General features: G+C 45.7%; 1 protein-coding gene across 1 annotated transcript in view; it reads left to right on the forward strand.

Annotated features, from left to right (window-relative positions):
* GNB5 (guanine nucleotide binding protein (G protein), beta 5) overlaps positions 1-20,107 on the forward strand; it is a 26,420-nt gene extending 6,313 nt beyond the window's left edge. Inside the window, exons 2-11 of the mRNA XM_009994546.1 lie at positions 3,222-3,398; positions 5,042-5,083; positions 5,844-5,920; positions 8,485-8,617; positions 12,326-12,469; positions 15,476-15,567; positions 15,689-15,737; positions 18,324-18,420; positions 19,261-19,427; positions 19,753-20,107. Of these exons, the coding sequence (XP_009992848.1) occupies positions 3,222-3,398; positions 5,042-5,083; positions 5,844-5,920; positions 8,485-8,617; positions 12,326-12,469; positions 15,476-15,567; positions 15,689-15,737; positions 18,324-18,420; positions 19,261-19,427; positions 19,753-19,764 (990 nt within the window). The 3' untranslated portion in view covers positions 19,765-20,107. The remainder of the gene's footprint in view (positions 1-3,221; positions 3,399-5,041; positions 5,084-5,843; positions 5,921-8,484; positions 8,618-12,325; positions 12,470-15,475; positions 15,568-15,688; positions 15,738-18,323; positions 18,421-19,260; positions 19,428-19,752) is intronic.
* Positions 20,108-22,442: the final 2,335 nt, after the last annotated feature.

Consider the following 22,442-nt stretch of genomic DNA (forward strand, 5'->3'; position numbering starts at 1 on the left):
GCGGCGAGAGGGGCGGCAGAGGAGCCCGCCCGGCTGGGAACTCCATGGGAATCGGCTTTAGCGAGGCCAGGATTCCGCGCAAGGTGAAAGGGCTGAGAACGGAGCGTTGCTGCCAAACCCAGCTCCTTCCTCCCCTTTTCCCCCAGGGGAACGACTTGCGGGGATGCGGTGCTGATTCAGAGGTGCGGGCTGAACCAGCCCGTGCTGGGGCTGCCGGGCCTGACGCGGTTCCCGCTGCGGTGCCGGGACCGAACGGCGACCCGGGCGGGTTTCAGCCCTGCCCTCCTTCCCCCGCCCCCTTCCCTGGGCAGGGAAAAAGAAAAGGTTAACCTTATTCTAATAGAGCATCTCCCGTAGTTCTTAATTCATCTGAGATGTAAACATCATTTTACTTTTATTATTTCATTTTTTATCATCACAATGATCCAGTGGAGTTTTGTTTTGGTGTTGGTTTTTTTTAAGAAGAACTTGTAAATGAATGTATTTGTCTGAATATAGACCAATTTATTAGAAATCTTAGTGGGCTATTAAAACTTTTATGCTATCTGTTTCAATGCCTTAAATGTCAAAAAGGAGTCTGAGCCTGTAGGGATGGATTTATCTCAGCATTTTAAAAGACTGAGGGACTGGCAACCACTCTTACATTTCAGGTGGGGGAGGGTTAAAAGATGGCTTTTTTCCTGGAGTAAACAGAACATTTTCTTGTCTAAATTAGACAATCATATGTTGCATGGGTGTTCTATTAATAGGAATCATTAACCAAATGGAGATGGCCTCATTACAGAAACATTACCAGACATCATCATATTCCTACAGTTTAATTTCTGTATCAGAAGTGGTGGAGCCTCTATTTAACAAACCCCTCAAGCTTAGGCTCAAATCCACTTTTGCTCCCAAAGAGTTTTACCTATGATTGCAGTGATACTGGAACTGTGTGTGTCATCAATAGGACATTTGGGTTTGTCATATGTAAAATCTGTAAACTTTTGTTGGAAGGCTGGGTTTGCAGAGCCAGGCCATGATTTCTGAGGCAAAAGTCTCATGCTGCTGTAGAACAATGCTGCCTCCTGATATTTTACATAATTGATTCTGTATCAGAGCTTTTCTGCAGTTAAATCAGCCCTTAGCCCCAAAAACTGTTTCTGCAGAGATTGTTTCAGAATAAAGCATCTCTGCTGGTTTGGTTCTGTTTTGTTTCTAATCTAAAGTTGTATCTTTCACATATTTTTGCTCTGATAATGAGTTTCCCTCCATGGCTCCCAAAACAAACAGCTGGCTGAGCTGGGATTGCCCTTATTTGTTCAACTGGTTCGGAACAGCAGCTCTCAAAAATGTGGATGGAAAAGGAAATACCAAACATGCATTTGATTTGAGGTCTTACAGTTTTAAGGATTCAAATCTGTAGCTTAAAATTTTAGACGTAGATAAAACAGTTTGTTCTGTTTGTGCAATCCATGGATTTTTAAGGCCCAAAGGGACCATTAGGACCAACTGACTTCCAGCACAGAAAAGATGGAAGACCAAATGCTGCCTGCATCAAGTCTGCACCTCTTGCTCAGGCCAAATGATGTGTTTCACAAAAACAGCCTGTTTTGTCTGGACCTTTGTAAAACCACTCAAAACTACTTACTGGCTTTAGCTGATCTACTTGCTTGCGTGCAGAATTTTCACCTATCTTGAAACAATATGGAAGAAAGCATCAAAAGAATTATCTGACTCTAAAACCTGTGCTAGGCTGGTGCAGGATTATTATGGCTGTGGTTGGAGATAAGTGTCCTCAGAGAATCAGTAAGGCTAAACCAGACAATTCCACAGAATCTCAGCTGTGTTGACATACTGGAAATGCTTTGCCCATTGTCTATGAAACCTTTGTTTTTTCAGAGATGTTCTGGACACAAGCAGCTTTCCAGCTGCCATGATAACCTCCAGTCCTGTGTTTTCATGTCTTTTGATTGGGTCACTTGGCAGGTTTCCATGGGCAAAAGTGGGAGGAGACAAAACTTTTCCTCAGTAGGTTTATATGGTACTTTCTCAGAAACTTGCTTCTGACCTCCTGTTACAAATGGTATGGAAAAATTGTCAGGAATGGTGGACAGCACCTGCCCCCTGGCTGGGTGAGGTTGGTCAAGCAGAGATACCAGGTGAGAACGTTATTCTGGCACAGCTTGCAGGGCTGGTGGTTTTGAAAGACAACTTTTCAAAAGATAATCCACCAGAAATCAATCTCTGCCTGTTGCAGAAGAGCAAATAGGTTTCCTCAGATAATGTTTTCTCCCAAGCATGTGCAGATGTCCCCAGCATGAGGCATCTGGATCACATGAAACACCTTTTAGATGTGTCAGCTGCAATGAGTGAATTTTATGTCACAGTGAATTTGCATAATTGGAAATGTAAATTTGTTGGGTTTTTTAAGAATGTCAGCTGAAAGTGCTGCTATTACATGAGGTATGAAAGAACTTCATCCTCCTCCACCAGAGAACGCTGCTCAGGAAAGTTGCTTGCCTGCCCTCTGTGTTCCTCTTTCCATAAAAGAAAAGGTGACCCACTATTGAGTTATTGATGACTGTAGACACTGTTGAGAAGCTGGGTAGTGCAGTCTTACAGCAAATGTCAGGCTTCTCTGCTCACTCAGAGCCGTGTCCTTGCCCTCAGTGCTCCCCTGGCCACTAGAAGGGATGACACAGCAGAGAAGTCTCCAGTGCCAGTGGCAAGTACCTGTATCACACTGCACCACAGCTGTGGTGCTGACAGCCAACTGTGGCTGGGAGTGTCACATCCAGAACAAGTGTTTTACCATTGAAAAATCGAAAATTTGGTGCTTACCCCCTTCTTTTGTACGATTTTACTTCTAAGGCCCAGTAGTGACCTTCAGTCCTGCTGAGTACCTTGAGGCATGTCTTAGACTGGAGGCTCTCTGAGCACTTTCAAGCCTCTCTTAGACTGAGGGTTTCCCACTAAGAGGAGGCAAGGACATCATCTATTTTCCAGTTATACTTGGGTGTGAGTGTCTGTAAGAGCTTCAGCTGCTGCAGCCCTGGAATCCAAGCCCGGAGTGAATTAATCTGTATCGTTATCTGGTGAATATGTTTATACAGTGCCCACCTTGGTTTCACCACCTGCCAGCTCTGAAGCAGCTTGTTGGCTTGCACCATAGACTCCAACTTCACATCTTAATTCCTTCAAGTGCTGTTGCTCACAAACATTGAGATCTGCCATGGCAGATCTTTGATGCAGGGCTTTCTAACCATCAGCTGTTTGCAGTTCATCAGGTGGCAGAGCGTGTGGAGGCACTGGGCCAGTTTGTGATGAAGACCAGGAGGACCCTGAAGGGCCATGGAAATAAAGTTCTCTGTATGGACTGGTGCAAAGACAAGAGGAGAATTGTGAGCTCTTCCCAGGTATGCTGTTGGGCAGATGTTTTTCAGAGCTACTGTTGGGCACCACACAAATCTTGTGGCTGTGCTGTGTGGCACCCTTTGCGAGTGATACCTGTGTCTGTTGGAAATGTTTGCAAGATGCCCTTAAAGCAGTTTGTTGCCAATGGATTTCTTCAGAAAGCACAAATCCAAGTTTCTGATCACTGCTACACCTGTTGTAGCTAATAACCCTAGTATTTCTCGTCCAGTTGTATGCACATTTTTCACCATATTCCTTATTAAAATAGAAAAGAGAGAGAACTCATCTGAAGGCTACTTTTATTGCCTTGTTCTTTACAGATAAAATATTTAGTAATGGAAGAATGTTGATTCTTCTTGAGATTTCAGAGCACAGAAATTTCTTCTGCGGTCTGGATGAGTGGTGTGACCCTGAAAGCCTGAAACATCCTGCCAAAATTACTGCACTTACTTGGGCATTTTGAGAAACAATCCTAACACCTGTTCAAGACCAGTCTCATGAGCAGGAGGAGCTAATGAGATAATTACTTTCTAGATCCCCTGGTCCATCCTGAGCCCAGTAGGGCAGTGGGTGAGCTTGTTGCATCTCACAGCTGTTCATTGACCTATAGGAAATCTGTCAGGGGTCTCACTTGAGGGATAAAAATAGGCAATCTGCATTGCAAGCCACCTTCAGTAACTGAGTTTTTACCATTCATGGTGATCTCAGCAAAGAAAATAATTTTAAATAATTAATGTCGCATTTTTTAAAGTAGTTAGGCTGTCAGTGTGTAGATTGGGAAGCTGAATAGGAAAGTTGTAATGCATTTTTTTTTTTTACTCTAAGAACTGTAGTGAGTTCAGGTACAGCAACGATTGCTGCTCAGTGACAAACACTTTGCTTTCATGATACGAGGAGGGTAACGGTATTATGAGCATAAAGTATCTGGCATAAGTGTAGCTGGCATGCACAAAGTGCTTGTGTTGCTCTGTGTGGAGTCTTCTCAATGGCTATTTACATCAGTGGATAATTTAAGGTTAAGTAAGTGTAGTGAGAAGTAAAGGGAAAATGAAGAACAGATGAATAGATGAATAAAGAGTGCAATGTCCATAAATAGTCCCTGCGAGTGCTGCCAGCTCAGCAAGTGATTTGTCATACAGGCCACCCCTTGTAGTGCTAAGGCCCCGTTCTTAGCCACTGACAGCTTGGAAGAGGTGACCAGCTTTGCAGGTGGTGCTCATGGGCTGGAAGAAACACATCATGGCAAAAAGGAGGCAAGTGAGGGCTGAGTAGTGGTAGTTTCCTGAGGAGAGAGATAGTTCTGTCCATGGCATGTGCTGAAAGGGAGAGAGGTTCTCATAAACCCACTAAAAAGTAAGGGAATAAAACAAACAAAAAATCAGTCTTTTAGGCTGACATCGGTCATCTCAGTGAGGAGGAGATTTGCTTTTCTTTCGACCAAAGGTATGACCCTCCTGAGGAGGGTCTCCTTGGTGCTTTGCTGTGACTGTTGTGCTGTTGTTAAAATGGAGGGAAAAAAAATAATGACATAATGACTAGGGGATGGAAATGAGCAGCAGAGTTTTCCCCGGATCTGGGAAGCAGGCTGACAGCTGCGTTTCTGGAAGACCTCAGTTTCTCTCTCTGTTTGTGTACTTTTATTTAGGATGGGAAGGTGATCGTGTGGGATTCCTTCACTACCAACAAGGTAAGTGAAACTTCAGCAAAAGTCGGATTTCTGTGCACAGGGCAGATGATGATGGGACGAGATGGAGGGCTGAAGGGTTCACAGGTGTCACAGGAGGCAGCAGGATGATGGGATAACATGGCAACTTTCACCAGCACCTCAAACCAAGGAGCCAAAGGGCAAACCACCTCCCTTGACCTGTCTCTGAGCAAAGTCCCTGTCGGGGAACTGGGGTTTGTCATGGTGTCCAGCAGGAGGCTCTGATCCAATCTCTTTGCTGAAAGGGAGGGGTCCCAGCTGGGGGCAAAGCAGAGCAAAACAGAGTTCCTCTCTGGGTAACCCTGATGCCGGGTGCCTTGTGTCATCACCCGGGATCCTTCAGCCATGGTGGTGGCTGTGAAATGGTGCTGCTGCTCCTCCAAGCCCTGCCAGGGCTGCCTCACAGCACCCTGCTCTACACAGCTGAGAGAAAACAGCTTGTTTGTAACTCACTTTTACACCTGCAGCAGTGGGGAACTTTTACAACACTGAGTAACCCAAAGAAAACATTCTCTGCAATCACTTTGGGGTGCATGAATAAGGTGGAAAAATGTCAGGGGGGAGCAGCGATCCTCCTGCTGCTCTGCTGGGTTCTGCAATAAGGGCTGTCCCAGACTTACCTGTGAGTTATGGCTGGAGAAGGCTGTCCCACAGAGATGCTGAACTGGCTACTCTACACTGTTTTCCTTGCACTGACTAGAGAAAGAGTGAGACCTGGGTTTAAAGAGGTGCTGTGTTTCAGGAACACGCAGTGACGATGCCCTGTACCTGGGTGATGGCGTGTGCATATGCCCCATCTGGATGTGCCATTGCTTGTGGGTAAGTTCCCAGTTTCCACAGCTGCTTACACAGAGAAGCTTGATTTGTAGTGGTGTCCCAGTGCCTTCAGAGGCTGACAGCTACAAGTTCATGTGCCTTTATTGTGGGTGGAAGGACTACATTCAGTGCCTCTGACTGTTTCCATAATGGCTTGTACACATCATCTCCACTGACTTCAGTGCAGTAACATTTGTTGTGTAAGCATGGAAAATAATCCTTTTGCAGCATTTATATCATGGGTTAGGAATTCTGCATGCATGCAACTTCTTGTTGGTGTGTGTTCCAGTTTGGTTGTGTGTGTTGGATGTATCTTCTAAGGGAGAGTGTTATTAACCCTGTTCTTACTTTGCAGTCTCTCTTCTATGACTTAGAGAAGGTTAGCTGTTAATGATTACCAGCACATGAATAGATCTTGCCAAGACGGGGTGGGGAGAAGTAACCCCATCATTGATAATCTTCTCCAAGTTTTCTGAGGCCTCAGGTTTGAAAAAATTTAGTTTATGCAGGGGAGAAAACAAAGAAATGAGATGCTGGCAAAACATCTTTTGAAAAGGGACTGGGTGGATCAGACAAAGCGAGCTTGGGGCAAGAAAGGAACAAAGGGAGACTTTATTGTGCAGCTTGCAAATCTAGAAAGCAGCAGACTGAGACAGACTGGCAGACTCCATAAATGTGTGTGGAAAGGGAGTCTGGAAACTGTATGATTTTGAATAAAACTTGAAGAATGAAAAGATAACTGTCTTCACACTTGTAAGGGAGACAGGGAGGATATATGTGCATTTCACTACTGAAATGTGTGTTTCTGTTGTGTTATCCATTAAGTGCTCTGCACATGATATAAGGCACAGAACCAGCAGCTCGGAGATGCTGAACTGGCTACTCTACACTGTTTTCCTTGCACTGACTAGAGAAAGAGTGAGACCTGGGTTTAAAGAGGTGCTGTGTTTCAGGAACACGCAGTGACGATGCCCTGTACCTGGGTGATGGCGTGTGCATATGCCCCATCTGGATGTGCCATTGCTTGTGGGTAAGTTCCCAGTTTCCACAGCTGCTTACACAGAGAAGCTTGATTTGTAGTGGTGTCCCAGTGCCTTCAGAGGCTGACAGCTACAAGTTCATGTGCCTTTATTGTGGGTGGAAGGACTACATTCAGTGCCTCTGACTGTTTCCATAATGGCTTGTACACATCATCTCCACTGACTTCAGTGCAGTAACATTTGTTGTGTAAGCATGGAAAATAATCCTTTTGCAGCATTTATATCATGGGTTAGGAATTCTGCATGCATGCAACTTCTTGTTGGTGTGTGTTCCAGTTTGGTTGTGTGTGTTGGATGTATCTTCTAAGGGAGAGTGTTATTAACCCTGTTCTTACTTTGCAGTCTCTCTTCTATGACTTAGAGAAGGTTAGCTGTTAATGATTACCAGCACATGAATAGATCTTGCCAAGACGGGGTGGGGAGAAGTAACCCCATCATTGATAATCTTCTCCAAGTTTTCTGAGGCCTCAGGTTTGAAAAAATTTAGTTTATGCAGGGGAGAAAACAAAGAAATGAGATGCTGGCAAAACATCTTTTGAAAAGGGACTGGGTGGATCAGACAAAGCGAGCTTGGGGCAAGAAAGGAACAAAGGGAGACTTTATTGTGCAGCTTGCAAATCTAGAAAGCAGCAGACTGAGACAGACTGGCAGACTCCATAAATGTGTGTGGAAAGGGAGTCTGGAAACTGTATGATTTTGAATAAAACTTGAAGAATGAAAAGATAACTGTCTTCACACTTGTAAGGGAGACAGGGAGGATATATGTGCATTTCACTACTGAAATGTGTGTTTCTGTTGTGTTATCCATTAAGTGCTCTGCACATGATATAAGGCACAGAACCAGCAGCTGGTGTTGTGCTGGGATCCCAGGGACCAGGGCAGGGCTGATTGACTCTGGCTCTGGAAAAGGATCAGACACAAGTCAGACCCTTTAGAAGCGAGTCCCACATCTGGCCAGGGAAATACAGCTTAACTGGGGCAACTGTCCAGGAGGGACACAGCATCTACAGAGGTCAGTGATTCTGTTGCCCCTTTCCCCAAACTCTTCGAAAAGCCCTGTCTTCATATCCATGACTTGCTATCTCTTGCTGTCTGTTCTATAGGAGGTAGGTCAAGTTTATTAAAGTAGATAAATAATGATGCTTAAATACTGATCCTCGCCAGGACAGATGTCAGCAGAAAAGTGGCAGTTTGGGTGTGTGTGAAACATTAACTCTGAGGTGACTGCTGTGTCACCTCCCAGTTTGTACTTTCATGAGGTTTCATTCAGTGCCATTTATAAACTTGATGAGGGTAAAATATCCTGAGGTGCAGCTGTTGAAGTTGATTAAAGCAGCCAGGCTGGGAGGCAGCTGGGGCTTCCCTGTGCAGGGAGATCCCTCTCCACACAATACAGGGAAGTCGGTGCTTGCAAGGGTTTGGCAGCACAGCACTGACAGGTGGTTTCCTTCTTATCACCACTCGCCTTTTGTCGTTGCAGTTTTAACCAGTTCTCCTCTCTGTTACTGCTATTATTACTCTCTGTAGCGGCCTGGACAACAAGTGTTCTGTGTACCCTCTGACATTTGAGAAAAATGAAAATATGGCTGCAAAGAAGAAGTCGGTCGCAATGCACACAAACTACTTGTCTGCCTGCAGCTTCACGAACTCAGACATGCAGGTAAATGCATCCTCTCTCTGCTGCTCCCCATCATCTCACATGACCTGCGCTCACACATGCTGCAAGAGACCTTCCTTGCACCTGTGGTGCCCAGGGCCACGTCCTGCCCCATAGGGGCTGCTGGAAAACCCTCCCTGAGGTAAGGAAGGTGCTGCAAAAGCTGCTGGAAGGAAATGCAACTTGTCATGCCTGCACTCTGCCCCTTCTGCAGGGGCAGCCCATTGGTACCTGTGTGTGCTCTGCACACTGGGGTTGTGCTGCCTTGTGCTTTTAGGAGCACAAGCTAACACAAATAATTAAAACCCCAGCTGAAATAGGACTAGCTTGGATATGTGTTAGGCAGCTGGTGGAGACCATCTTGTTTGCCTGCCTTGTCCTGGATGTCCAGCCAGCTTTGTTTTGTTTTCATTCGTAGTATTTTTTGTTTGTACCAAGTATTAGAGCTTGAGGATGGCCCCACAGGGCCAAACATGTTGTCTGCACATGCAGTGGTGTGTTCCCTCGAGGGAAAGGAGTGATGCTCTCCCCATCTCACAGACAGGGGGTCGGAGCACAGAGGACCACAGTGGGAGACAATGGCAAAGCCAGGAACTAACTGCAGATCTTCTGAAACCAGGCCAGCCTTCTTCTGTAGTGAATAGCTAAATATCTCTTTCTCCAGGAACACGAAAGATGATGAAAGCAGCTAGGATAATCCTCTTGTCCTCTCTGGGTTTTTTTTAGTTTAATTGAAGCTCTGCTCAGTGCAGCTCTGCAGCAAAACAAGCAGCAGAAGGGAGGATTTTCATTGCTCTCCGTGTCAGCAGAGCTGCTGGAAAGGGAATACCTTGTCTCCTTCTTCCAGATATTTGGGGCTCTTCTGAAGGAAATATCAGCTCTCATTGATTCTATTTCAGGACATGAGATGTCCAAGAGTATGTTGTTATTTGTCATTCTCTGGTTTCTGTAATGACTGAGGTGCTAATTTAAGTCCATTGCCATGGCAACAAGTGGTGGAGGTACCGGCGCTGGGCTTGCTTAGCCCTGACCTCACTGTGCAGGAGCCCTTGTAGCCAGAGCAGTCTAAATTAAGTGGAATGTTTTTGATGAGATAGAAAACCAGTGTTCTCTTCTCCTGTGCACACCTATATGCATTGTGATTAAAAAATAGAAGAACAGTTGCTTATTTTTCACCAAAAACAAAAAAGGAAAGAAAAGTTGGGTCTTTTATCTCCATATCAAACACAGCAAAGTGCACTGATACTGCAGGTGATGTGTTACTGTTGTTAGATAACATCACAGTGGATTTAGGTGCTTTACATTCAGTGAGTCAGAGATTTTTCTGAAGATTTTAAAAGAAATTTTCTTGTGATTGATAAGCTTTATAGCACTGCATGTTAGTCCTGAAACAAATGCAAGCAAGTGGGTGGGCCAAGCTTCTGTTAGAACACTGATATGTAGAGGCTCCTGGAGAATCCCAGATTTCTTACCTCTTTCTTTTTACATAACAGCCTCAGAATTACAATTACTCAGTAACTCTGAGGGCTCTCAGTGCCACAGGGCACTGTGCAGGAGCTTTCCCAGCTGCGTGTGGAGCAGCTCTGCTCTCCCAGTTCGTGTCACTGAGGAATGTGGTACCTGTCCCGGAGCACCCTAGCATGTGGTGCAGGTGTCCCCCAGCCTTGTGCCCCCGCAGCACCCCCTGCTAGGTGCTATAAGTGCTGCCTCTGCCTTGGCTGCTCTCCTACACCACAGCTCAGTTTTCCCTCAGAGGACTGAGGGACAGGGTAGGAATTCAGGAGTTGGTGTGCCCATGGGCGGTGCAGTGGAAAGAGGAGATCTGAGGGTGGTCCATCATAGAGTAAAGCCCCTCTCAGGCTGTGTGGCTGCAGGAGGAGGTCCTGTCCTTGCTCCTCACTGTGTTTCCACCCTGGATCAGGACAAGCAGAGCTGGGCAACCCGCAGACCTTGCTCTTGGTGCCCCAAATCACTCTTGCCAGAGCAAGCCTCCCCTGCCTCAGCACACAGAGCCTCGATTCCTAAATTAGGTATCTGCAGCTCTGCAGTGTGATAATGCTCCCCACGTGGCAGTGCTGCGTGTGTATTAATAGCAACAATTAATTGGGATCTCAAGTGTTTTGCATAGGGCAGGCAGCCATACTCCCAGTGCAGCAGGGCTGAGGGGCAGGATGAGGCCCATGGTAATGGCAGAAGAGGCACAGGTGAGGTTGGCCCCTCTGCCCTCACCATGTGTGTCCCTGCTGTCTCCTGCCCGGCACAAGTGCTGCCTCATGTTGCCAGGCTAGAATCCACGTCCAGCACTGCTGAAGCATTTAATGCTACAAGTCAGCATCTAGCAGCAAAGATTGTCCATTTCCATCTTGTTTTGGATATTTGGAGTTTGGTTTGGTTTGGTTTTCAATAGAAACACCCTGAAGTTGAATCCATAACGTTTCTCTTTAAGCATTAGCTGGAGCTCGGGATTGCCAAGAAACCCCTTAACAAACCTCTTACACCTTTAGCTACTCTTGTTCTCCTCATCTCTTTCTTACATACTATTACAAGAGCAAATCCTCAGGGCTGAAAGTCTTCATTCCTCAGCCAAGCACAAATATTCCTCAGAACAGAGAAGTTCATTGATCTAGGCTCAAGAGCTGGCCAGAAAGACAAGTCAAGACTTTCTTCCTCTATTATCATCTCCGAGCAGTAGCGTCTGGCTACTGCAGGATTTGGAACAGTCTGTTCTGCAGCTTTGCAGACCTCTGGTTGTGGGAGGAGTTTCTGGAGCATCTGTCAAACATGTTCAGTGTTTAACCTTTTGCAACTCTGTGAATCATTTCATGATTTTGCGGTGATTTTCTTCTTGAATAATATTTTCTTTCTAACTTCCAACTGCCCACTGGGATCCCTTGAGTTTCCTCATTGACCACAAGGAAAACCTGTGTACAAGACTGAGAGCCCTGCCAAGGTCACCCTTGCCTCCACACCAGTGCACAGGGACCCTTTCAACCTACAGAATCTGTGATTGCATAACAGCCCCGGGTGCCAAGGGGAAGTTTTGAACAATTGAGCATCATCAGGATTTAACCACAATAACAAGCACTGATCACATGTGCTCTCTGCAAGAGCTGCAGCAGCTGAGGGAAGCTGGGAGCTATGGTCAGTCAGTGTAATTTCAAGCCCTTTCACACACAGATGGTTTTGGACAAGTGAGAGGCAATGGACTTATCAAACAACTGTCTAGACAGGCTTACTTTCCTTTCAGAAAATCCATGTATTAAGCCAAATCAATTGTGTTTAACCTCACTATTTCAAGCAGAAAAACAATAATTCAGGGAGTTAAACAGGTATACTTAGCTCCAACACTTCTTGCTTGGGTTGAATTCCAGCAACCTAAATATGGATAGGGTTAAATACAGAGGCAGACAGGAATACCAGTCTGGTTCTACCTCCTTTTTGGATATGGAAATTCCACCAGATCCTTACTGCCATCAGGTCTCCAAACCCCACTGCACAAAACTGACCATTATTGAACCACTGGGTAGGTAGAGCTGTGTCAGTACAGCTCTCCTTTCCTCTCTAACCCCTTTCCTTAAAAATTAAAAACATAAACTGTGCTTAGATTCACATTGGTTTTATGGCTTTGATTTATTGCATATTAAAGCAATATTTGTGAACTTGAAGATCATCTGTTCATTTGTGTATTGTGACTCTTCTCACATCCTATAGATCCTGACAGCAAGTGGAGATGGAACTTGTGCTCTGTGGGATGTTGAGAGTGGGCAGCTTCTACAGAGTTTCCATGGTCATGGAGCTGATGTCCTGTGCCTGGACCTTGCCCCTTCTGAAACGGGAAATACATTTGTCTCTGGGGTAAGCAGGAGCTTCCTATCGTAATATAAAATTAAGAAATATGGAAGGAAAAGGCAGCAAAGCAGGAGGCTTGTGATCTTGTTGAGAGAGTGCTGGAGTATGTGTTGGAAGCCCCAGTGAAATCCACTCATTGCAAGCACATTTTCCAAGCTGGAGCAAATTAAACCCCTGACTGTGGGGTCAAACCCACCCAGCCAGTCTGACTGCAGTTCTGCTTACTTAGCAAATTCCACCCCACACCAAAAGCAATCCAGCCCAGGATCATAACAACGCCTCTCCCGGGAAGGGAAAGGCTCAGAGTCAGAGCAACAGGCTTGTACTGCAGCAGAGGTGTGAGCCCCTGTGGACAACTTCCCACATTTGGCTTCTTTCTTGTGCCCAGCTCCCTGGAGCCAAACAGGCTGTGCCAGGTGGCTGCTCAGGGCATCAAAGTGGGGCTGCAAATAACATGTGTGCTGCTGTGTCTCTCAACTGTTCCCCAAAAGCCAAGGGGTAGCTTGGACCTTGGCTAAACCCTCATACAAGTTGCAGCAGGGAGATGAGGTGTGGCCACATCTTCAGCTGTTGTTGAGTGCCCTGTGCCTTCCAGCAGTACCAGAGGCATTTAAAGCCCCCTTCATCAGTTGAACATTGTCCACTCCCTGTCCTGACCCAGAAGGACACATGAACCTCACTGAGGCTGCCAGAATGGTCTGGGAAAGTACCCAGGGCATCTTCCAAATCTTGTCCTGCTGCTGAGGGATCACTATTCCTGGGCAGCAGAGCCATTGGCATGCAGCCTGGCAGTGAGGCAAGCAAGGTGCAAAGGTTACTAGGATGGGCCTCAGCTACTTTGTTACGTGGTCCTGGTCTTTCCCACCTCAGAAATTGAGTGTGCAGGAGAGAGCTGACAGGAATTAAGAGATGACCTATCTTAACGGAGGCAGGTTGCTACCAGTAATTTTGTTGAAGGTTCCTGGTTTCTAAGACTGGCCAGAGAGCTCTTGCTGGCCAAGAGCTGGTCCTATGCTTGCTGATGGAAATGGCCCTCATGCCAGAGGGTGCCAGCTACAGATTAGGGGATACCACTCGTGCTTGGAGTCATGGTCCTATCCCTACACAATAAACCTGGACCTCTTCTGTTATGGCTCTCTTGGCAAGTTTGGCCCATCAGGAGCAGAGCCCAGCACACTGGCCCAGTTTGCCTGCTGCTAGCACAGCTGCTCTGAAGCGTGACTGAAAGCTAATTCCATCCAAGTGCATTGCTCCTCCTGGGCCTTCCTGTCACTGAGCTTGCTTCCCAGAAAGGATAGATTTGTTCTCCCTGGGAACAGCTTAGCTTATTATAGGGCAAAGAATTGCAAGCAGCTATGGTAGTGCTAAGAGAATATGTCATACTTGTGTTGATGTAGTAGCTTGGGCATGTCCATGCTTACAGGGACTTGCTTAATTCATCACATGCACAGTGCTACCTCAAGTGAAGATCAGACTCATATCATGTCAACGCAGTCATGGCCAAAACAGTGCAACCAGGAGGTAGGGTAGGGTAGGATAGAGAGATTCCCTCTGGACTGTGCCTGTGTGATACGGTAACCTTGAGCTGGAGTCACCTACATCAGTGTGTACATTGAGTGCTGTTACATTTAATGGCTGGAAATCCCAACCCTCCTGGGTGAGCTCAGGGCAGCATCCCAGGCTCTTGTGCTCAGTTACCGCTGGGCACAGCTCTTTGGGGCGAGTTGGGTGGCACTCAGGGGGCACATCTCTCCACAGGTTGTTGCTGGTTTCTCCTTCAAAAACTTAGGAGTCAAAGCACCTGCTTGTCAGATTGGTCTTTCCCCAAACTCCCAGAGAGGTCAGAAAGAGCAGTGCACATGGAAGCAATACTGGGCAGGGCTTGGGCTCTGCTGGGGATTGAGAGGGAAATATGCAGAGTCCTATTTGGTTTCCCCTGCACAGAAACCACAAGTTGGTACAAAGGCACATTACCCCTTATGACATCATTAGTAAAATAACTGGCATTGCTTTTTAACCAGAGAATGCCAGAAAAAAAGAAGACAGAAAGATGTGGATTGTGAAAAGAGGGTTTAATTTCACTAGCAATCACATTTGCTTAGAAATAAGTACCATGTGTGGCACGGGCTGCTGGGCAGGATGTGCTGGCTGCCCACCCAGCCTCAGCCAGGCTGAGCCCCCCGGAGCTGGGCCTGTAGCCCCTCAGCAGGGCCACACTGACGAAAATCCCCTGTCAGTCTTGGCAGCAAAGCCTGTGCTGTCCCCTGGCAGCGGCGGTGCCAGCAGGGCGGCCCTGCGGCCCCTGCCCCGGGCGCTGCGGGGTCCCCGGGCTGAGCCCCCTGCCCGGAGCAGCCTGCGCTGAGCACCTCGCAGCGAGCACCAGCCAGGAAATCACCTTCCCAAGGCACAGCCTGGGAGGGCAGGGCAGAGCTCCGCAATGAGCCCAAACGCTGCCGTGCTGCTTTTTTCATCCCAGTGGCGCCGCTGGGCCCGCGGGTTCCGAGCCGAGCAGGGGTTTGCTCCGGCGGCAGCCCCCCCGGACGCACTGCTTGCACTTGCTGTTCCTGTGTGTGAAAAGAATCAGTTATAAAACTTTAAATGCCGGGTATGAATTTTTCATATTGGGCACGTGAAGTGGTAAGGGAGCAAGTCAGGGATGCAGCCCAGTGGCCTGGTGGGACTGGGGCACAGGTGCAGCAGCAGGGCTGGGAGTGCTGGGTAGGGTGGGACTGCCCGTGCAGCCCCCCGGGCTGCCCGCACCCCTGTGCTGCAGGGCACTGCTGTGCCCGGCTGGTCTGTGGCACCAGAGGGGCTCCAGCCCTCTGCTGTGCTCTGCTCCTGGCACCAGCGCACCCACACAGCTGGTCCTGGGGCTGCTGTGCCGGTTAAATCCCCTCAGAGCTGTGGTGTTCGGAGCCTTGCAGTGTAGCTGGCCTTGGTGACGCGTATCGGGCACACGAGGGCTGAATGGCATCGTTTGAACAACTGCAGTGAATTATTTTGTCTTCTTAGGGATGTGACAAGAAAGCCATGATCTGGGATATGCGCACTGGTCAGTGCATCCAGTCATTTGAAACCCACGATTCAGATATCAACAGTGTCAGGTCAGTATATTTCTGGGACAGGACACATTTGCGATGTTGAGCAATGTGCTGCTTCTATTTTTGCAGGCTGACCTCATCCAAGTCATGTAATGTGTTCTGATCTTTTTTTACCCATGCGCAGATATTACCCAAGTGGAGATGCTTTTGCCTCTGGCTCAGACGATGCCACGGTACGTAAATTCTGCAGCCTGATGTCAGGAAACTCTCTTCCTTCCCATTTCAGGTTTTCCTAAAAGACTACGTCATGTCCACAGAGGACTTTGAGTGACTAAACTGGACCTGTGACACCAAAGTTGCAGAAGTAATAATGCTATAATATAATCTATGTTAAGTACTATATATAATGTGATAGGGAAAATCTAGTAATATTTTGTAGGTCACCTCTACAAACGTTTCTACAGGAGGTACTGTCCAAATATTCATTTCAGATTTTCTATGTTTTGAAGTTTCATGATCAAAATTAGTTGTCTTACTGGAAGAGATTTGGCCTCATAGAGTTGCTGGGAGGAACAGATGAAATGCTGCAGTTTGTGTCAGAAGGAGCAGCGCAGAGTGTGAGCACGAAGGGAGCCTGCACATGGGTGAACCCATCCCAGCAAGCAGAGGGGCTGTGGGCTCAGTGTGGAGCTGGGCAGACTGTGTTGGCTGTCCCCTGCAGCCCCCAGCATCCCGAGGGCAGCCCCAGGGTGGCCTTGGCCACATGCTTCTCCTTCCTGTCAGCCTGACTCACTGCCAGGGCTCTTCACTGCAATGAGTCACTGCATCCAGGTCATCCTCGATGATACAATTGCTATCACTTGATCTTCCTTATCTATGAGCAAGCTGTTAGGAGGAGCACAGGATGTACTGACAAGAAGTTTAAGCCAGCACATTGTTTGTAAAATGCCACTTACCTCCTGGTGCCTTCAGGCCCCTGAGTGATTCGCATGGCTGGTGGCTGCAGCTGGTGGGTCCCCATAGGGGACCAGGCTCTGCCTGTACCACAGCTCTGCAGGGACCAAGCTGGCAGTTAAGTGTAACTTGAGAGCAGACATTTGGGAGGCACCTGGCACCTTGTTTCTCCTGTTTATTCAAACATCACACCAAGCTTCGTGAGCATGAAGACTCTTTCTGAAGTATGCTGCTCTCAGAGCATGTTTTGAGTCTGCTCCAATACGAGCTAAACTCAGTAGAAACATTCCCTTTGTCTTCACTGGATGTGGAGAACTTCCAGAGCTCTTCTGGAGAGATTGTACCTTGCTTTTAGGCTGTAAAAGCTGTGATTATAAATTAATACCTCTCACTTTGTGGTGAGCCCAGTGCCTCTCAGCACATTTGGGTGCAGTACTGTTAGCACTTGAGATGCTGAGGGAGTAAGGTGGAGAAATTGTCCATCATTAAATTCCAATGAGAGCACTCTCTTTTTATGCCCAGTACCACAGACTCTGAGCTTCTGTGCTTATTAATTTATTTGATGGGTTTTTTCTCTCAACTATTTCTGACACCTTCATCTTGAACAGGAGAATGGGAAATTCCATCTCTGTAGTTTTGACAAAGGTTTTGGCAGTTTCCATCTACCTAATTCTTTAAATGCAGAGGTTGGTGTTTTCAGCATTATGGACTGATATGCTGCCTGGTATCCTTGACCTGATTTGTATACTCAGGAATTTCGAGGAAAGGATAATCCTGACTATCTGGAGGGAAACCATAAAAGTGTGCTCACATGGCAGGGTTGTCACCTGCGGTGACCCTGACTCCCTATGAGGACAGTCTGATGGAATTATTCATCACTGTGGAGCAGTGGGAGACTTGGACTTCTCATACCTGGCAGCTCCCCACTGCCCTGCAAATGAAACAGCCTCTTCTTTATGTGCAGGCTTGAATATCGGCCATTTTTCATTAGTAAAGTCTTAATGTTAACAAGCCCATCTGGCCAGTGTTTGCTTAATTTATTGAGGAAGGTTTTCAGTTCAAATAGTTTCAAAAGTGTGTGTTGATTTCAGGGCTAACAGACTGCCTTTCTGCCTGGCAGTGAAGCCTGGTCTGTCTATACATGATTCCCATGTTACACAAGCCTGAGGATGCTGGCAAATGATTACAACAGGAAGCACAAGTTGTAGGGGTGATTGGGGATTTTCCATGAGAAATGAAAATCAAAGCTCTGTATAAAAATATTTTATTTCACTTAAATTACTTTCAGTTATGGTCTGTCAGAAAAAAAGAGGCCTCACAGAAGGGCAGGGGCTGTTTGCTATCCTGCCTTACTCAGAGCAAGGTCTTCCATCTAGGCTCCCCCATGCCATGCAGTCCATGTTCTCAAAGATGACTAGAGATTTAATACTCAGTCTCCCAGACTCCAGGTGTGGCCAAACTGGTGTCTCCTCACACCCCTCCAAGAAGGAGGATGCCCTACTATGTAGGAAACCACAGTGGGGCAACAGGAGGCTGGGAGGAGTTTCAGAGAGTAGCCCTGCTCCAAAGCCCACCACACATCTCTTTAGAGCAGGACGGGCTTTGAGAAGTGGCTTGGGAAAGCAAAGTCCTCACTCAATTTATACAAAAAAAAAGCCTTGTGTGGCTGAGATCCCTGTTAGACTCCAGAGGAGTCCTAGTTACAGCAGGCAGAAATAGTAGAAGGAAAGAAGCCAAGCAGCCACTTTCTGTGATGCTTGTTGGGCTGCAGTCCTTCCCACTCCTGGTTTTTCAATGAAATGTAGTAGCTATTGACTCCAGCCTTTACTGAGGCATGTTTTGTTTGTTGTTTTTTTCAATCCTAGTGTCGTTTATATGACCTCCGTGCAGACAGAGAAGTAGCAATCTATTCCAAAGAGAGCATCATTTTTGGAGCATCCAGTGTGGACTTCTCTCTCAGTGGTGAGACCCGAACTTTGGAGGTTATCTTAGTGGTGGGATTTGAGGACAACTGTAAAACTTTGCCAGTTTAATTTGAGAAAGCTTTTTTTATTAACAATTATTAAAAGAAGTACTACGTAGGAAAAGAAACATGCATGGGAGCCTTTTTTTTTGCCTCTGTAAAAATAGTTGCTCTTTGAATAACCTAGCTGGCTATTGCTTCATTGTAGCAATGAAAAGTATTTTTCTGGCCCTACAGAAGGCAGGAAATGCTTTGCCACTAACTATAGCAGGGCTGGAATTTCAAAACAATGATTAAAAACGTTTCAAAGGAAACATGAAATGTAACTAGACGATTACGCACACTTATATGAATAGTTTATAAAAGGATAATAAATGATTAATCAAAGTACGTTAGAGGAGCACGAAAGCAGAGAGGTTGCCATTTTTCAGTACAGATCTGGAGACACGAGCTTGAGTCTTCTCTCTCCTGTCCCAGTACAACTTCTTGTGTAAAATATTATTACCCTGCATAAGCTGTTGGAGTGCTCTTTGGCCTGCTGTGATTTGGAGTCATCCCCCACCTCTAATAACTGGGCAGATTCTATATAATTAACTCAATTTTAACTGTATTTTTAACTAAGAAATTGTAATTGGTGCAGCATTTGTATGGGTAGCTCAAGAGTGGAGCAGGGGTGTGTAGCAGGAGCACATCTGGGCTGAGGACTGCAGAGGGGGGCACAGGAAGGCTGGGCTGTGGCTGGCGGGGGGGCAGGTGTCCTGCAGGAGCCTTGGCTGCAGGAAAGAGGTGTTAACCTACAGAAGACCTCGCTTTGTAAAAAAATCTCATTCTCTTGGTAGGTCGTCTACTGTTTGCAGGCTATAATGATTACACCATCAATGTCTGGGATGTGCTGAAAGGCTCCCGTGTATCCATCCTGTTTGGACATGAGAACCGTGTCAGCACCTTGCGGGTGTCTCCGGACGGGACCGCGTTCTGCTCGGGCTCCTGGGACCACACCCTGCGGGTGAGCCTGGGAGCACCTGCCTTGGCTCCTTTCTTTCTTTCTTTGTGTGAAAAAAGGGGGTGAGGAGGAAGGGCTGTTGCAGGAAAATTGGCTCTAAAGGATATAGAACCACAGTGCAAAACATGAACAGAAAATTAAAACTTAAAAATTCCTCCGGAAGTGCCAGGTGAACTGTTAGTTAATGAAATGTTGAAGTTGTGGGTTAAATAACATCATTGCTGTTGAGACATGGTACCACTGACCTGGCTGCCTTGCCAATTCTTAATTAAACTTCTGATAGAATAGCCAATGTCATAAATGATTATTCTGTTCTCTCTCTCTGCAGATCTGGGCTTAACCTGAGATCCCATGTGCAGACTCAAACGAAGACTGATACCCCGGGCTACAAAAACTGCATAAAAAAGCTACCCCTCAAAATCAAATACTTGCTGCAGTACAGAACAGTGACACTGAACACACAGACTAACACTACTAGGTAGAAAATGTGATCTGCTTGAACACATAGCAAACATCAACTTCTAGTAAAATGAAATGTTTTTAATTATGTTTTGGATTTTTTTTTTTGTTAGAACTAGTTTAGATCATTATAAAAGGACTTTCTCTGAAGTCACCTGCATCATAGAATCGAGTATTTCAGTGCACATTATGTATTTATTTGCATGAATTGAGTTCCTTTTTAAAGTAAAAAAAAAAAAAAAAGAAAAAGAAAAAAAAAAAGGAGAAAAAAATATTCCTGATTTTATCAGGATGTAGCATAAGACTTTGGAAACATTCCATAGTAGTGCATTGAATTTTGGTGTTGGAAAGTGGAACAAAAACAATTCTGATACTTCAATGGTGTTATGGATGACTGAACCTTGGTAGTAAGTAGAGGAGCAAAGGATCTACTGTGAAGGTACTGGCTGTTGTCATAAAAGTGTATTTTTTTGTACAAAAAAAAAGTAATCCTGTCAATCCCTGTTTTTTCCTACTGTCTTTTTAGATAGAAATAAGTATTTCATCTCTGTTACCTGAATATAAAGAATCTAAATATATACAAAATTATAAACTGCAAAGATGAGGGATATGAACATGATTTACGTAATCATGAGGTAATACTTAACCAGTAGTTTCTTAGAAATTTTTAATTGTATCACTTGGTGAGTGAATTTTCTTTTACTTGAAGGAATACTACATGCTAAGCACTAAGGGGTACTACACTCTAAGCTCTAAGCACCAGTATACTGATGGTCAAATCTTTTCCAAGTCAGTCATAGTCATACTATAGTCATGATTCTTCTTTGCATTTCAAGCAGTTCATACCACTTGTGTCAGGGCAGTGTGGCTTCAATGTGTGTTAAGGCAGAATGTGCCCATTTTAAGGGCCTTCTGCAATGTCAGAGCAGTGCAAGTTCATGCAACCGTGGGTCAGATCTTATGAGCCAAATCATATGATCCTTACACTACCAGTCATCTCCCATTGGCATGGACACAGTTTTGTTGTTATTGCACTTGAGAATGAACAGCAGTGAGATGTTGAAAACCTACTGTGAGCCACACTCCTGCCAGTATTTGATTCTGTGCTCCCCAGAGCCTGCAAGCCCATCTGATCCAGGATTCTCTGGGTTTCAGGGAAGCAGTACAGCAAACCACATTGCTGCAGCACCCTGCCCTCTGTGTGAGCATCGTCATGCAAACGGGCAGGACTATCCCCCTGTGGAGCTGGTGCCATAGAACTAAGATTTAATCAGATAAAGCTGAGATCTAGTTAATTATAGAGCTATTGGGAAAGTAGATCTGCATGTATGCATTGAAAACAATTAAGACTGCAACACACTGACAGGTACTGGGTCTAAGCTGAGCAGGGGCATGTAGGGAGCAAAGTGCTGGAGTAGTGCTGGGAGCTTGCACAGTCTGGCCTTCAAAATGGAAGTGGTGAGATACACCTCTGAAAAGGCAAAATATTATTTATATTTAGATTGAAACAAGAAAACAAGCTCACTGGAGTGAGCTTGATTACAGGCTCCCTGGTCACTGGAGTTGGCTTTTCGTGTAAGTTTAATAATAATCTTATAATTCTATTTATAAGTGGGATTTTGTTGCAATTCTGTAAAAATTGTATTAAAAGCAAAGTCTCCTCATTCCTGAAAACATTAGGTTACATGAATCCATGACTAATTAACCTAGGACACTGACACTTGTATCAGCCTTCAGTCCCTAAAGAAATAGTTCAGCTGTTTTCACTTGGAAAAGTCAGCTCTGATGCTTTGCAGTATTTGTGGCAAACTATCCCTATACAGACTGAATGCACTATGGAAATGTCATATGGAGCTCACTGTGCAATACTGAGTCAATACACTGTACACATTTGATCAAAAGATTAATATAAATGTTTAGATAGTATTTATTGGTAAGATGTTTGTTTCAAACCTACTACATTGTGTTGATACTTATGAATGGCCTAAATACAATAAATTGTATTTTACATATTGAGAACATACATATAGTCATTTTTTCCTATCTGTTAGGTACTTCTAATGGTAGCTATTGTTTATGTTTCTTTGGCATTTACTTTTGCACCATACAGTTTCTTAGCTCTTTTGTCCTGCAAAAATCTGGGACAAAATCCAGATCTACCAGAAAATTGGAAAATTTCTTCTGGAAATACCCAAGGTGAGCCAGAGCAACTGAGAGCGAGCAGACCTTGGCAGGTACCTGAAACTCCATCTAAGATCCTTCTGCATTCAGGAGGCCAAAATTAGGTTTTGTTTCCCTGCCCAGAAGGATTGCTGTCTTTCTAGATCCTCATTGCAACACCCAGGAATGTACTGGAAAATGCTGAGTATGTGTTTTGTGTGTGCACAGGGTTCTCCTCGCATTGCAGTGGGGACACCAGTGAGCGCTGAGCACCACAGCACTGGTCGGGCAAACTAGATTTGCAGATCACCTTGAGATGCAGCAGTTCAGCATTCTGCCCTGTCAGTAGAGAGCTGTGCTGGGGTCAGCTGTCCTCTCCTCTTTCAGTTTTGTGGTCAG

The sequence above is a fragment of the Chaetura pelagica genome, unplaced genomic scaffold (assembly GCF_000747805.2).
Source record: "Chaetura pelagica isolate M959 unplaced genomic scaffold, ChaPel_1.0 scaffold222, whole genome shotgun sequence".
In the NCBI taxonomy this organism is placed as follows: Eukaryota; Metazoa; Chordata; class Aves; order Apodiformes; family Apodidae; genus Chaetura; species Chaetura pelagica.